The sequence below is a fragment of the Lagenorhynchus albirostris genome, chromosome 15 (assembly GCF_949774975.1).
Source record: "Lagenorhynchus albirostris chromosome 15, mLagAlb1.1, whole genome shotgun sequence".
Classification (NCBI taxonomy): domain Eukaryota; kingdom Metazoa; phylum Chordata; class Mammalia; order Artiodactyla; family Delphinidae; genus Lagenorhynchus; species Lagenorhynchus albirostris.
Window position 1 is genome coordinate 48,618,739 of NC_083109.1, and position 13,223 is coordinate 48,631,961.

General features: G+C 49.2%; 1 protein-coding gene across 3 annotated transcripts in view; it reads left to right on the forward strand.

The window, feature by feature from the left end:
* The window catches only part of RRBP1 (ribosome binding protein 1), a 59,248-nt gene that overhangs the window by 11,304 nt on the left and 34,721 nt on the right, over positions 1-13,223 (forward strand). For 2 of the 3 annotated variants that reach the window (XM_060124354.1, XM_060124353.1), the window contains exon 2: positions 9,860-11,858. In XM_060124354.1, the coding sequence (XP_059980337.1) occupies positions 9,881-11,858 (1,978 nt within the window). In that variant the 5' untranslated portion in view covers positions 9,860-9,880. The remainder of the gene's footprint in view (positions 1-9,859; positions 11,859-13,223) is intronic. The other variant, XM_060124351.1, reaches the window with a different exon arrangement.

Sequence of the window (13,223 nt, forward strand, 5' to 3'; positions counted from 1 at the left end):
TAGAAAGTTAGTAGAATTAGGCAAGGTTGCTGTGGGTGGGGGGGGGGGGAACCCTACAGAAATCAATTACATGTCAGTATTACCAGCAACAAACAGAAAATGAAACTTAAGAGAGACCCCATCTGCAATAGTGTAAAAGCCGAAAAACCAAGAAGAAAATAACTCTTTCCCAAAGCGTGTGAGACCCCACAGTGTGTGTTCTCTTCCTCCGCCAGGATGCCTGTGCTTTTCTGTTTCAAGGTGGTTCTCATAACCATGTGACCGTGTAAATGAGTGGCCCCTGCCTGATTGGTATTTAGTGGAGCCTACACAGACGCTTGGAGCGTGGATGTGCCCAGGTTTGATTGGACACGGTGGGGAGACCACTGATCCTGCTTCCTGGGAGCTTTGTGTCCACTGCAGGAAGAACTCTGCACATCTGAACTGCTTGTGGGCGATTTGAGGACTCGGGATTCCTGACCCCTACCTCAGGGGCGTGTAGTGAGCCCTGTAGGCTCCTCGTAAGTGCTCAGAAGATTTAGGTTCATTCAAGTACCTACTTTTCCAAAGACCGTTATATTGGAGAAACACAAAAGCATGTCAATGCTTTGTTTTTTTTCCTTAGCAAAGAAATTGAATCTGAAATGGCCGGTGAAAAAGCCAAGGCTGAGAATAGAATGCATTTCTATTTTTAGTGTTTTATCTTTCTTTAAAATGAATAGCATTGTTTCTTTGAAGTAGGAAGTCAGTTATTTCCATCCTCTTAAAACATGAAATAAATTATTTCCGAATACTATATCTTTTAGTTACAAGATTTTCTCTTAGTTTTAGGTTAAAAAAAAAAAAAAAGAAAAGAAAAAGAAAGAAGAATTAGAGGTCACACTTAAAATTTTAGATGAGAGGACCTGAAAACTCTCTTCTCTATAAACATTTAGAAATGTTAGATGGAGCTAATAAGCGTTCTCTAAAAAGCATAGCTGAGTTTACAAGGTAGTAAAAGAGATTACCGAATCCCGTAAGCCAAGGGTGGGGACTGTCTGGGTCCAGAGGTGAGCTGACCCTGCAGTGTGGGTGTCGCGTAGTCCTCCGAAGTCTGGGTCTTGGGTCATTGGTTTTTATGTCCAGGTGGGAGCTGGGTGTGAGGAGTGGGAACCCAACTCACACTCCAATGTAAAACCTGCACTGAAGGGACAGACTAGTGGCCAGGGGAGATGGCATGGGAGCTTATCTGTTTTGTCCTGAGGCGGGGGAGGCAGAGTCTCCTGGGAATATTTAACAGGAGCTGCTGCATCTAAAAATGTGTCCCTACCTGCCGCCTTCTCTGAAGGCTTCGTTGAAGCAAAGATAAAATAGCTCTTTAGAGACAAGCCTGAAATTCAGCCCAGACAGGGTTGCAACTTAATAAATTCCTGCCAGAGTCACTGTCAGAGGTATAAAAGTAGGTAGTGGAAAATATTAATGGGAAAAAATAACACCAGGGAAAAAACAAGGCGAACTTGAAAAAAAATAGAATAACTCAAAGGACTGATTATAGAACTGGTTAGATTCAGCTGAAGAGACAATTGGCGAAGTGGAGCGTATGTCCGAGTGGTAGCACAGAGAGATTGAGGTCTAGTTAGGACTTCTACCACAAAGAAACAGGAGCAAGGAAATCTCCAAAGAACTGAGTGGCCAAGGGCTTTCCAGAACTGGTGAAAAACATGAGAAAGCACAGTGAGCCTAAGATAATAAAAATAAATAACACATCTAAAGGCATTGGTAAAGGCTTGGAACCCCAAAGATGGATCTTAAAAGCGAGGAGGTATTTTTCAAAGGTATTACAAAGGAATGACAGCTCAACAACATGTTTTTCCATAGTAAGCACACACCCTGCCATGGCTGCCAACCAAAAAAGCCAGAAGACAGATAAGATAATATCTTCAAAGTGGTGAGAGAAAATAACTGTCAGCTTGGAACTCTGGACCCAGTTAATCCATTCATGCAGAGCGAGGGTGAAGGAAAGAAGTCCTTCCAGGGCTGTGAGGACTGCGGGTGTTTATCAAGAGGAGATTGTTGCTGAAGCAAGTAGTCGAGGATGTGCTTTGGGGAGACTCAAAAGAAGGCGTGAGGTGCACGAAGCAGTGGCCAGCAGCAGACTGGGAACCGTTTGAGTAATTTAACACGAGTGTCTGGAACTCCAAGCACCCGCAGGTTGCCCAGGTATGTGTGAGGGAGAAGTGGGTGGAGCACCAAGGCTCCTGGGAAGTGTCAGGTGTGTATGTTAGGAGAACGTAAGGGGAAAAGACATTTTAATTACAGTTTTTTTTTTAATTTTTATTTATTTATTTATGGCTATGTTGGGCCTTCGTTTCTGTGCGAGGGCTCTCTCTAGTTGTGGCAAGTGGGGGCCACTCTTCATCGCGGTGCGTGGGCCTCTCACTGTTGTGGCCTCTCTTGTTGCAGAGCACAGGCTCCAGACGCGCAGGCTCAGTAGTTGTGGCTCACGGGCCTAGTTGCTCCGCGGCATGTGGGATCCTCCCAGACCAGGGCTCGAACCCGTGTCCCCTGCATTAGCAGGCAGATTCTCAACCATTGCGCCACCAGGGAAGCCCATTAATTACAGTTTTTTAAAAGAGCGCTTGCACACAGACACACACAAGAACAGAAGAGTAACTTTCAAACACAGAGGAAAAGATGTCCAGTGGAATGCAAATAAATAAATAAATAAAGGGGGAATAAGCAAAGAAAAAGTATTGTGAATAGGAGTAAAAAAATAAGGGTATAAATGAGTCCAGATACATAGGCAATCACAGTAGATGGTGGTGAACTAACCGTACCAGTTAAGAAAGCAAATTGCCATGCTGGTCTGAAAATAAAATCCAGCTACATGCTGCTTTTAAGAGCTCCACTTAGAACATGTGAACCCAGAAAGGCTGCATGTGGAGAACAGAAAATGATTCTAGGCCAATATTAACCCCCCCAAAATTGGCATAACTTTTTTTTTTTAACTGGAGTATAATTGCCTTACAATGTTGTGTTAGTTTCTGCTGTACAACAAAGTGATTCAGCTATATATATATATACATATATCCCCCCCATCCCATCCATCTAGGTCATCACAGAGCACCGAGCTGAGCTCCCTGTGCTATGCAGCAGGTTCCCACTAGCTGTCTATTTTACACATAGTAGTGTATTCAGACATACAATCAGAATGAAGTGGGAAAAAAAAGGATCATTATTAGGGATAAAGAGGATCACTTTAGGGGCTTCCCTGGTGGCGCAGTGGTTGAGAGTCCACCTGCCGATGCAGGGGACACGGGTTCGTGCCCCAGTCCGGGAAGATCCCACAGGCCGCGGAGCAGCTAGGCCCGTGAGCCACGGCCGCTGAGCCTGCGCGTCCGGAGCCTGTGCTCCGCAACAGGAGAGGCCACAGCAGTGAGAGGCCCACGTACCGCCAAAAAAAAAAAAAAAAAAATCACTTTATAATAAAGGAAAAAATAGTAGGCACTTTATCAGAAAGATGATTCTGATCTTATATTCACCTAACAAGATGCTCTCCAAATAAAGCACAAATCAACAGATTTCCAGGAGAAACTGATAAAGCCATGATCATGGAGGTTCATGTCAAGAAGTTAGAACAGTATAAACCAATGGAAGTTGGAGGAAGGAATAATGAAAATTAATTATATAGATTGGATCACAAACCCAAAAGCTGGTTCTGGAATCATCATTGAAATTGAAATAGCAATTAAAAATCAGCTCTCTGCCAAAGGGAACCTTCATACACTGTTGGTGGGAATGTAAATTAGTGCAGCCACTGTGGAAAACAGAACAGTGTGGAGGTTCCTCAAAAAACTAAAAATAGAACTACCGTATGACCCAGCACTCCTACTCCTGAGTATATATCTGAAAAAAACAAAAACACTAATTCAGAAATATACATGCACCCCAGTGTTCATAGCAGCACTATTTATAATAGCCAAGACATGGAAACAACCTAAATGTCCATCGACAGATGAATGAATAAAAGAAGATGTGATATATATATCGCATATATTTATATCTACGTATATGATGGAATACTACTCAGCCATAAAAAAGAATGAAATTTTGCCGTTTGCGACAACATGGGTGAACCTAGAAGGTATTGTGTGAAGTGAAATAAGTCAGACAGAGAAAGAAAAATACCGTATGATGTCACTTATATGTGGAATCTAAAAAATACAACAAACTAGTGAATATAACAAAAAAGAAGCAGATTCACAGTATAGAGAACAAACTAGTGGTTGCCAGTGGGGAGAGGGAAGCGAGGAGGGGCGAGAGAGGGGTAGGAGATTAAGAGGCACAAACTATTAGATATAAAATAAGCTACAGGGGTCTACTGTACAACATGGGGAGTATAGCCAATATTTTATAATAACTATAAATGGAGTAGGTTTATACTTGAAAAACCTTTCAAAATTGTGAATCACTGTACTGTATACCTGTAACTTATATAATATACAGCAACTATACTTCAGTTAAAGAAAAATCAGCTCTCTACCCACTCTCCCCCCTCCAAGAACAGATCTCGAAAAACCAGATTCTGACAGTTTTACAGGCAAGTTCTTGTGAACCTACAAAGGATGGAGGAAAAGAGCTTCTCTGTAGCTCATCTTACGGGACTGAAGTGACCTTGCTACCAAGACTGCGTAAGAACAGTCTGAGAATGAGCTCTGACTTGCCCCGCTTGACAGCACAGCCACCCGAATCCCACATAAAAATGTGAACAGACCAAATCTAGTGAGGGATTAGAAAAGAAAAGACCCACTGTCAAGAAGTGTTTACACCATCAGAACCACCTGTGAGTTAACATTAGAATATATTCTTTTAATTCAATCCAATTCAGATTAAATGTCAAGTGGTAAAGAGAAAGCATTTGCTAAAATACCCTATTAAAAAAGGAAAGGTAACTAGGAACATAAGATAGCTTAACCTGATCAAAGGTTTCTACCAAAAGCCTACAGTCAACACAGCATCTAACAGTGAAGGATCAGAAGTGGAGACTTGGCCGTGAGACCAGCGAGCCTGGAGCCGGCTCTGTGAGACGAGAGAGAAGCGATGGTGTGGATTAGAAAGCAAGAAATTACTCTTTTCACAGGTGATTTTTCTTGAAGAGAATCCACAAACTCCTGGATTTGATGAGAGTTTAGCTTAATATTTGGGTAAACGACACACTCGCAAAAATGAATAACTTTGTTGGTTGTCTGTAGCTAGAAAAAGAAAAAGATATCTTTTTCTAGTACATTTAAAAATAGCAATAACCTTAACAACAACAAAAAAGATGTGTAAGACTTCTATAGAGAAGATCATAAAAGCTCCCTGCAAGTATAAAAGAACATTGAAATAAGTGGAGTGCTACACGCTCCATTCACCGACAGCTCCCATAGTATACAGCATCGGCTCTCCCCATGTTCACCTGTAAATTCAGTGTGTTTCAAATAAAAGTTCCAGTAGAATTTTTGGAAGGGATGCATAGACCAAAATGTAGTATTGACGCAGGCCGTAAATAACATTTAAGTGGAACAAAGTGTGAGTCCGGTGAGGGATCCACGTGTACTGCAAACCAGATGGGACAGAGGAGGCTGTAAAAGTCGGGGGGTGGCGGGGACGGACCAGTCCGGAAGGGGCGCTGGGTAACTTAAGCCGTGGGGGAAGCTGACCCTGCTTCCTTTCCTATGCCAGAGGAGATCCCAGGTGATTAGAAACTCAGCTATGAAAAGTGTTCTGAAGTTTGTAGAAGGAAATAAACAGTGAAAGGACTTCTCTCCCAGTGGTTGGAACCTGGGTGGCTGAGAGTCAGGGGTGTAAGGGAGGTTTTCACTCAGTATCAACCCCTTTGTTCCTTTTGCGTTTTGACCCCTAGGAATGCGTTGCCTTTCTCCAACACAACTGAGTAATTATTTAGATTTAAAGGATAGCAACAGATTTTTCCTTAAAAAAAGAAAAAGGAAACAGGTTCTCTTTGACTCTGGGGTGGTAGCAATGAAACAAGAAAACACTGTAAAACAAAACAGTGAAACAATTTTTCAAACAAAATTGGTTGAAAAAGAAACTGCAGACTTGGATACAAATGGTTAATATCCAAATGTGTAAAGGGCACCTACAAATGAGGGAAAAAGACAACCCTTTAGAAAATGGGCCAAGGGTATGAGCAGACAACGTCGTGGAAGCAGCATGAAGGGCAGCTCACCATGGGAGGCACGTCCGGCCGCATCCGGGTGTGAGTGCAGGAGGAGATGGTGCGGGCCGCAGAGGGCGGAGCTCGCGGCACTGCCCTGGGGGAGCAGCCCTGGGCCCTGCGGTGTGTCCTAGAGGATGAAATGCTGCCAGGTGATGCCCGCAGTGGTGTCTCACGCAGCCCTCACCGTAGCGGTGCTGGACATGTGTAAGCACACGCACGCATGTGGAAGTGGTGGCGTTCTGAGTATTGGTTCTCTCTGGAGAGAAGGATGAGATACTACGTATATGTATCTAAAGTAAATGGGGAAAGATGTTTGGATTTGCTAAACCTGGGTGGTAGGTAAATGGACGTTCATGATATTTTTCTTAATCTTCCGTATATTTGAAATATTTCGTAATATTTACAAAAACAAGGAGACAGTGATCCTGATGCAGCCGCACCTGCTAGTGTCTCCATTTTATTGTCGTTGTGTTTTGGGTTGTGCCTTCCCGGTAAGTCATCTACCGCCCAGGAAATGGGGCTTGGGCTCAGTTGGGAGGCTTCATCTCGCTCCCCTGCCGTGGCTTCTCCAAGTGCCCACACGTGGCCCCCGAGGAGCAGCTGGAGAGTGATGAGACCCCGCCCCAGGGGTGCTGTTGAGGGCCCTTTTCGCAAAACGTCCCCAAATCCCCATTGCCAACTGGCCAGACTGGACAAGCCAGGTCGGGCCACACGAATCAGCAAATGTAGTCCGTGCCTGGGGCGTCCACTTAACTTCTGTTCCCGAGTCCTTACTCCCAGGAGCAGAGGAAAGCCATTCTCTGAGGAGCCCCGAGGTGGCCCAGGGCATGTCAGCCGGCCAAGCCTGGGAGCGGTCCCCGAGCCTCGGGGGAGTCTTCTGCCCCCTGCCCTGGCAGGCCTTCACTTTTCTGCTTTGCACTCTAAGCGGACTGGCCATAGTAAATAAGAGTGCGCATTTCATAGAGGTTTCCGGGATTGACGGAGTGCAGGTTCTTTGTGGTCAGCCCACACAGATGCAGTGGCACGGTTGGCCGGATTCTTTGCCCTCCTGGGCACGGCCCTTGGGGAAACCCTGTGGGAGATTCCCTCTGGGGGCCTTTTACCATGGTGGGGATTTCAGAAGCGAAGCACCAGAAGGCCGACCTTGAAGGCTGACCTTGAGAGCGTCCTTGAGGCATCGCTGGCTTTGCTGTGCCTGTGAGCACGGGTGGTACTCCCGCCCCTCGAGCAGGAGCTGACTCTGCGGGGCAGCGGGAAGGCGGCTTCCACCTCGACTTCTTGGCTGTCCGTGGTGATGGTGATGTGTCCTGAGCCTTCACTGTTTCACTGAGTTACCACAAATCTAGGGCTTTTCATCTTCCTGTGAAAGCGTCCTTTCAAAGAAACTCATACTCAGGAGTTAGTGGTGGGGATGCAATTTCTTTCTGGAGCAGCGGTCCTGCAAAGCTGGGAAGACACATCTGTGATGGACTCAGATATCTGTCTGTCCACTGCGGAGGGAAGTGCTCTCCCAGCTGGCTTTTCTCCACTCTGCCCCTGACAGAGAATATATTTTTGTATCCCGTGTTTGCCTAACTTGAGAGTCAAAGCTGACTTTTCAACCGTGGCTTTTCTAACCAAACCACACATCTGCAGAGCCCACGGTGGGGTGCAGGCGCCCATCGTGGGGGTGGTGGCCCTGGGACTCCAGGGGACCCGACCTCCAGGGCTTGTTGGGGACGCCACCCGGGGCTTACGGACCCTCAGCCAGGGTGACCCGGGCCCCTGGCGTGGTGCTGCCTCTGGAGAAGGGGTGTTTCAAAGGAGTTTTGTATCCATTCTTTTTCAGATTCTTTTTCTATGTAGGTCATTACAGAGCATTGAGTAGAGTTCCCTGTGCTGTACAGAAGGTCAAAGGGTTTTTGTCATCTGAATAGGATGGATATAGTGATTATGGTGTTGCTTTGTACCTGAAACGTGTCCTGTTGGCGAAGTTCTGAGGGGTGCTTGTGAGGACCTGGAGTTTCAGTTGGTGGACACCCTCCAAGCAGCGGGGTTAGAACGGGGCCTGGAACGTTCCAGCTTCTTGTCCCTGTCCTCCCACCCACGGGACCCCCCTCCAGGCCTTTTGCACACTTGGCTGCGAGGATCCCGAAGGGCTCGTGTGGGGTGACCTCTCCTGACTGTCATGTGTGAGGGGCCCTGGCTGTGTATCTCGCTGCCAGAACCCATGGCCCGGGATCAGAACCCGCTGCCCCAGGAGTCCACCTCGGGCCTGAGGAGTGGAATGTGGAGCTTGACCTGGAGCTGCAGGCCCGGCGACAGTCTGGGTGAAGTAAGTGTCACAGCCGCAGCTGAGGGACTTACCACCGTGGAGAGCAGAGCGCGTTCCACCCTCTTCCCGCAAGCGTTCTGTAGAAAGACGGAGAAACTGTGCTCTGGGGACCCGGGGGCCGTTCACCTCTCCCCCTTGCTGCCTTCCTCCCCCACCTCACCATTGCGTTCCCTTCTCAGGTCCACTGCTGGTCCTCCTGGGGGAGCTGTTTCTCACTCCCCAGTTCAGGGGACTGGAATATGACTGTAGTAGCATCAATATTAGTTGATAAAAGTTGAATGTATCCAAGAAATGAGCCTGTTGGAGTTTCTCACTGAAGTCAGATTTAGCCCGGCTGACAGCTGATGGGTGTGGACCTGGCCACCTCTGACCCTATGGACTTTGGTCCCCAGCCAGCAAGAAGGGGTGGTTCATCCTCTTGATTGGGAGTTTGTCATCAGGCAAAGGGTCCCCTCCCCAGGGCGAGGAGTGGACCTGGTGACACTGTCCTCCTCCCTCTTTGCAGCCTCTGGATGTGAAATTCCAAACCTGGAGTCTTACTTGGTCAGCTTCCCAAGACTGGTATTTCCTGTTTCCTAATGTGCAAGTTTGCAGGTTGCATAGCTCTTCGGAGCTATCACTGGCTAAAGGCCATTTTTCCTCACCAACTTTTGATCACCTTTCCGGATTGTAATGCATGGGTTCTCATCTTCGGCCCTGGGTAGCTGTGTTTGTCAGCACTGGAGGAAATGGAGGCAGCAGAGTCAGATGGCTCGCAAGGGCCTGCTGGCCTGGACGCTGTGGCTGAGAGCCGGCAGCCGTGTTTGGTTTGACTCACATGGTATTTTTAAAATCAGTCAACTTCACGTTAAGCAAAAAAAAATTTCTGTCCTAATGTGAGAAAGCAAAAGATCTCTCAACACGGTGCCCGCATGTCTACAGTAATCAGCTGTGGCTGGGCGTCACCTGGCCCTAATGTAGTGGGGCAGTTTGCCACAGTCCTCACTACTCCCATTTGTCTCACACCTGGCCGGTGCTTGTGCTTATGTGCATCTTTGACCCCTGCCGTGGGGAACATCGTGAACTGGGAGCATGGCATCTGAGTCTCCTGGGTGTTATGTGCCCTGATTATAGAGCTCCTCGCTGCTGTCTCTCCATGGCTTCGTATGTCCCGGCACTAATGGAATATCTTACGTAAGAGTTGCTCACTTCTGAAGGGGGCGGGGAGAATGGGTGACATCGGAGATGGCCTGAGTTTGTTTCTTCCTTCACTTTATCAGTCTGAAGAATTAGTGAAACCGTAAGTCAGGTGTTAGGGGTGGGGTTGGTGCATGTTGAATACCTCAGTTTCTACAAAAAATAATTGACATGTATGTATTTGGCAGGTGAAAGGAAAGCAAGCCAGGATGGATATTTACGACACCCAGACCTTGGGGGTTGTGGTCTTTGGTGGATTCATGGTTGTTTCCGCCATCGGCATCTTCCTGGTGTCGACGTTCTCCATGAAGGAGACGTCGTATGAAGAAGCACTAGCCAACCAGCGCAGGGAGATGGCGAAGACTCACCACCAGAAAGTGGAGAAGAAAAAGAAGGAGAAAACAGTGGAGAAGAAAGGAAAGACCAAGAAAAAGGACGAGAAACCCAACGGGAAGATACCTGACCATGAGCCAGGCCCCAACGTGACCATCCTCCCCAAGGACACAGTGCGGGCGCCTGCAGTGGCAGTGGCTCCAACCCCCGTCCAGTCCCCCGTGGTCATTCCCCCTGTAGCCACGGTACCAGCCATGCCCCAGGAGAAGCCGGTTTCTTCCCCTAAGGACAAAAAGAAGAAGGAGAAAAAAGTGGCAAAGGTGGAACCAGCAGTCAGTTCTGTAGTAAATTCCATCCAGGTTCTTGCCTCAAAGGCTGCCATTTTGGAAGCCACTCCCAAGGAGGTCCCTATGGTGGTTGTGTCCCCAGTGGGTGCCAAAGGCAGTGCCTCTGCCACCAGTGCTATGCAGGGCAAGAAGGCAGAGGGGGCCCAGAACCAGGGCAAGAAGGGAGAGGGGGCCCCCAACCAGGGCAGGAAGGCAGAGGGGGCCCAGAACCAGGGCAAGAAGGGAGAGGGGACCCAGAACCAGGGCAAGAAGACAGAGGGGGCCCCCAACCAGGGCAAGAAGACAGAGGGGGCCCCCAACCAGGGCAAGAAGACAGAGGGGGCCCAGAACCAGGGCAAGAAGACAGAGGGGGCCCCCAACCAGGGCAAGAAGACAGAGGGGGCCCCCAACCAGGGCAAGAAGACAGAGGGGACCCCCAACCAGGGCAGGAAGACAGAGGGGGCCCAGAACCAGGGCAAGAAGACAGAGGGGGCCCAGAGCCAGGGCAAGAAGACAGAGGGGGCCCAGAACCAGGGCAAGAAGGGAGAGGGGGCCCCCAACCAGGGCAAGAAGGGAGAGGGGGCCCCCAACCAGGGCAAGAAGACAGAGGAGGCCCCCAACCAGGGCAGGAAGGCAGAGGGGGCCCAGAACCAGGGCAAGAAGACAGAGGGGGCCCCCAACCAGGGCAGGAAGACAGAGGGGGCCCCCAACCAGGGCAAGAAGGGAGAGGGGGCCCCCAACCAGGGCAAGAAGGGAGAGGGGGCCCCCAACCAGGGCAGGAAGGTAGAGGGGACTCCCAACCAGGGCAAGAAGACAGAGGGGGCCCCCAACCAGGGCAAGAAGGCAGAGGGAGCCCCCAACCAAGGCAAGAAGACAGAGGGGACCCAGAACCAGGGCAAGAAGACAGAGGGGACCCCCAACCAGGGCAAGAAGACAGAGGGGGCCCCCAACCAGGGTAGGAAGACAGAGGGGGCCCAGAACCAGGGCAAGAAGACAGAGGGGGCCCCCAACCAGGGCAAGAAGACAGAGGGGCCCCAGAACCAGGGCAAGAAGGGAGAGGGGACCCAGAACCAGGGCAAGAAGACAGAGGGGGCCCCCAACCAGGGCAAGAAGACAGAGGGGCCCCAGAACCAGGGCAAGAAGGGAGAGGGGGCCCAGAACCAGGGGAAGAAGGCAGAGGGAACCCCCAACCAGGGCAGGAAAGCAGAGGGGGGCCAGAATCAGGGCAAAAAGGCAGATTCGGTTGCTAATCAGGGCACAAAGGCGGAGGGTGTTGCAAACCAGGGGAAAAAAGCAGAAGGGGCCCCCAATCAAGGCAAAAAGGCAGAGGGAACCTTGAACCAGGGCAGAAAGTCAGAAGGGTCCCCCAACCAGGGCAAAAAGGTGGATGCATCTGCCAACCAGGGTAAAAAGGCAGAGTCAGCTCCTATGCAGGGCAAAAATGCAGATATGGTCCAGAGCCAGGAGGCACAAAAGCAAGAAGCTCCTGTGAAGAAGAAGTCTGGGTCTAAGAAGAAAGGTGAGCCTGGTGAGTAGCTTTGATTTCTTTATGACTTTGGAGGGAAAAGCAGTCTTTAAGTGGCTTATGGATTCCCTTTGGGGAAGCCATCTGTATCAGTCAGCTATCGCCACATGGCTGCATAACAAACATCCCAGAATTCAGGGTCTCACAGTGTCAGTCGTTTATTCCTGCTCATGTTTCTGTTGACTTGGCTGGAGGTTGACTGGTTGGGGTTATCTCGGCTGGTGGCTCTGCTTCATGCTGCAGTTTAACTGGTTCAGCTCCTGCTGCAGGTTGAACATAGGTCTCTTCTATGTGTTACTTCTGGGGCCCTGGCCGAGGCATCAGTGACTCTCGAGGGCAGAGGCCCTCGCATGGTTTTGGCAGAGCTGTGAAAGGGCACTGCTCAAACCAGCATCCTGTTGGCTAGAGCAGGCCATGAGACTGAGCTTGAGTCAAGGGGCAGGAAGTCTGTCCCCAGTGGGAGGGACTGCGGAGTGACCTGGGAAAAGGTGTGAATTGAGGAGGGGTGAGGAATTAGGAGCAGTGACTCCATCCACCACCCAGTCTAGGACAGTTCCGTGTCTTGCAGTCTTTCTCAAACGTCTGGCTGCGTTCTGTCAGCCTGTTCTGCGTTCTTACCTCACCCAGTGCTTTAGCATAGCTTTGTTCTTTTCTAGATGTTTGTTGCATGAGTAGCAGTAGGATGACATTTCTGAGAAACAATGGCATCCACACCCCTGCCTCCCAGTTTTCCCTCTTCGCTACCCCCCACCCCCGTTATGTAATGGAGCATTAATAGCACATTAAAATAGACATTATGTATCAGATACATATATTAGATAATGTAGAACATGAATTTCCGTTATCTTTTTAGTACGGATTACTGTAGAAATTGGGCCCGCGAGTTCCTGTTTCATATTCATCACTCACTTGATACAGTAGTCTGATGTTTTCTTCCTCCCTCCCTCCCTTTCTCTCTCTCTTTCTTCTTCTCTTTCTCTCTAGATTTCTTTCTTTCTTAGATTAGCCATTAGTTGATTTGGAAAATTAATTGCATTTGTCTTGGTGAGGTACATTAGGGGCTTTGAAACGTTTGGACCTGTGCCAGGTAGGCAGGGCCCTACGTTTTTTCCCTCTGTGAAGTTGTATCTGCTTTGCTGTTTCCTCCGCCCCAACTTCTGGGGGGACATTTACTCAGGCAACACTCGTCCCATGTGAGGGTCAGGGACTGGCCCACCTTGCCCCACAGGCCATGTCAGCCTCTCAGGCCCTTTGAAAACCCAGGCACTCAGCCTCAACCCTGACTCCGTGGCGGAGGGAGAGCACGCTGCCCTCTCTTCACGGTGATGCTCCACTTGACCCTGGGAGGAGGGCATTCGAGCCAGAAGA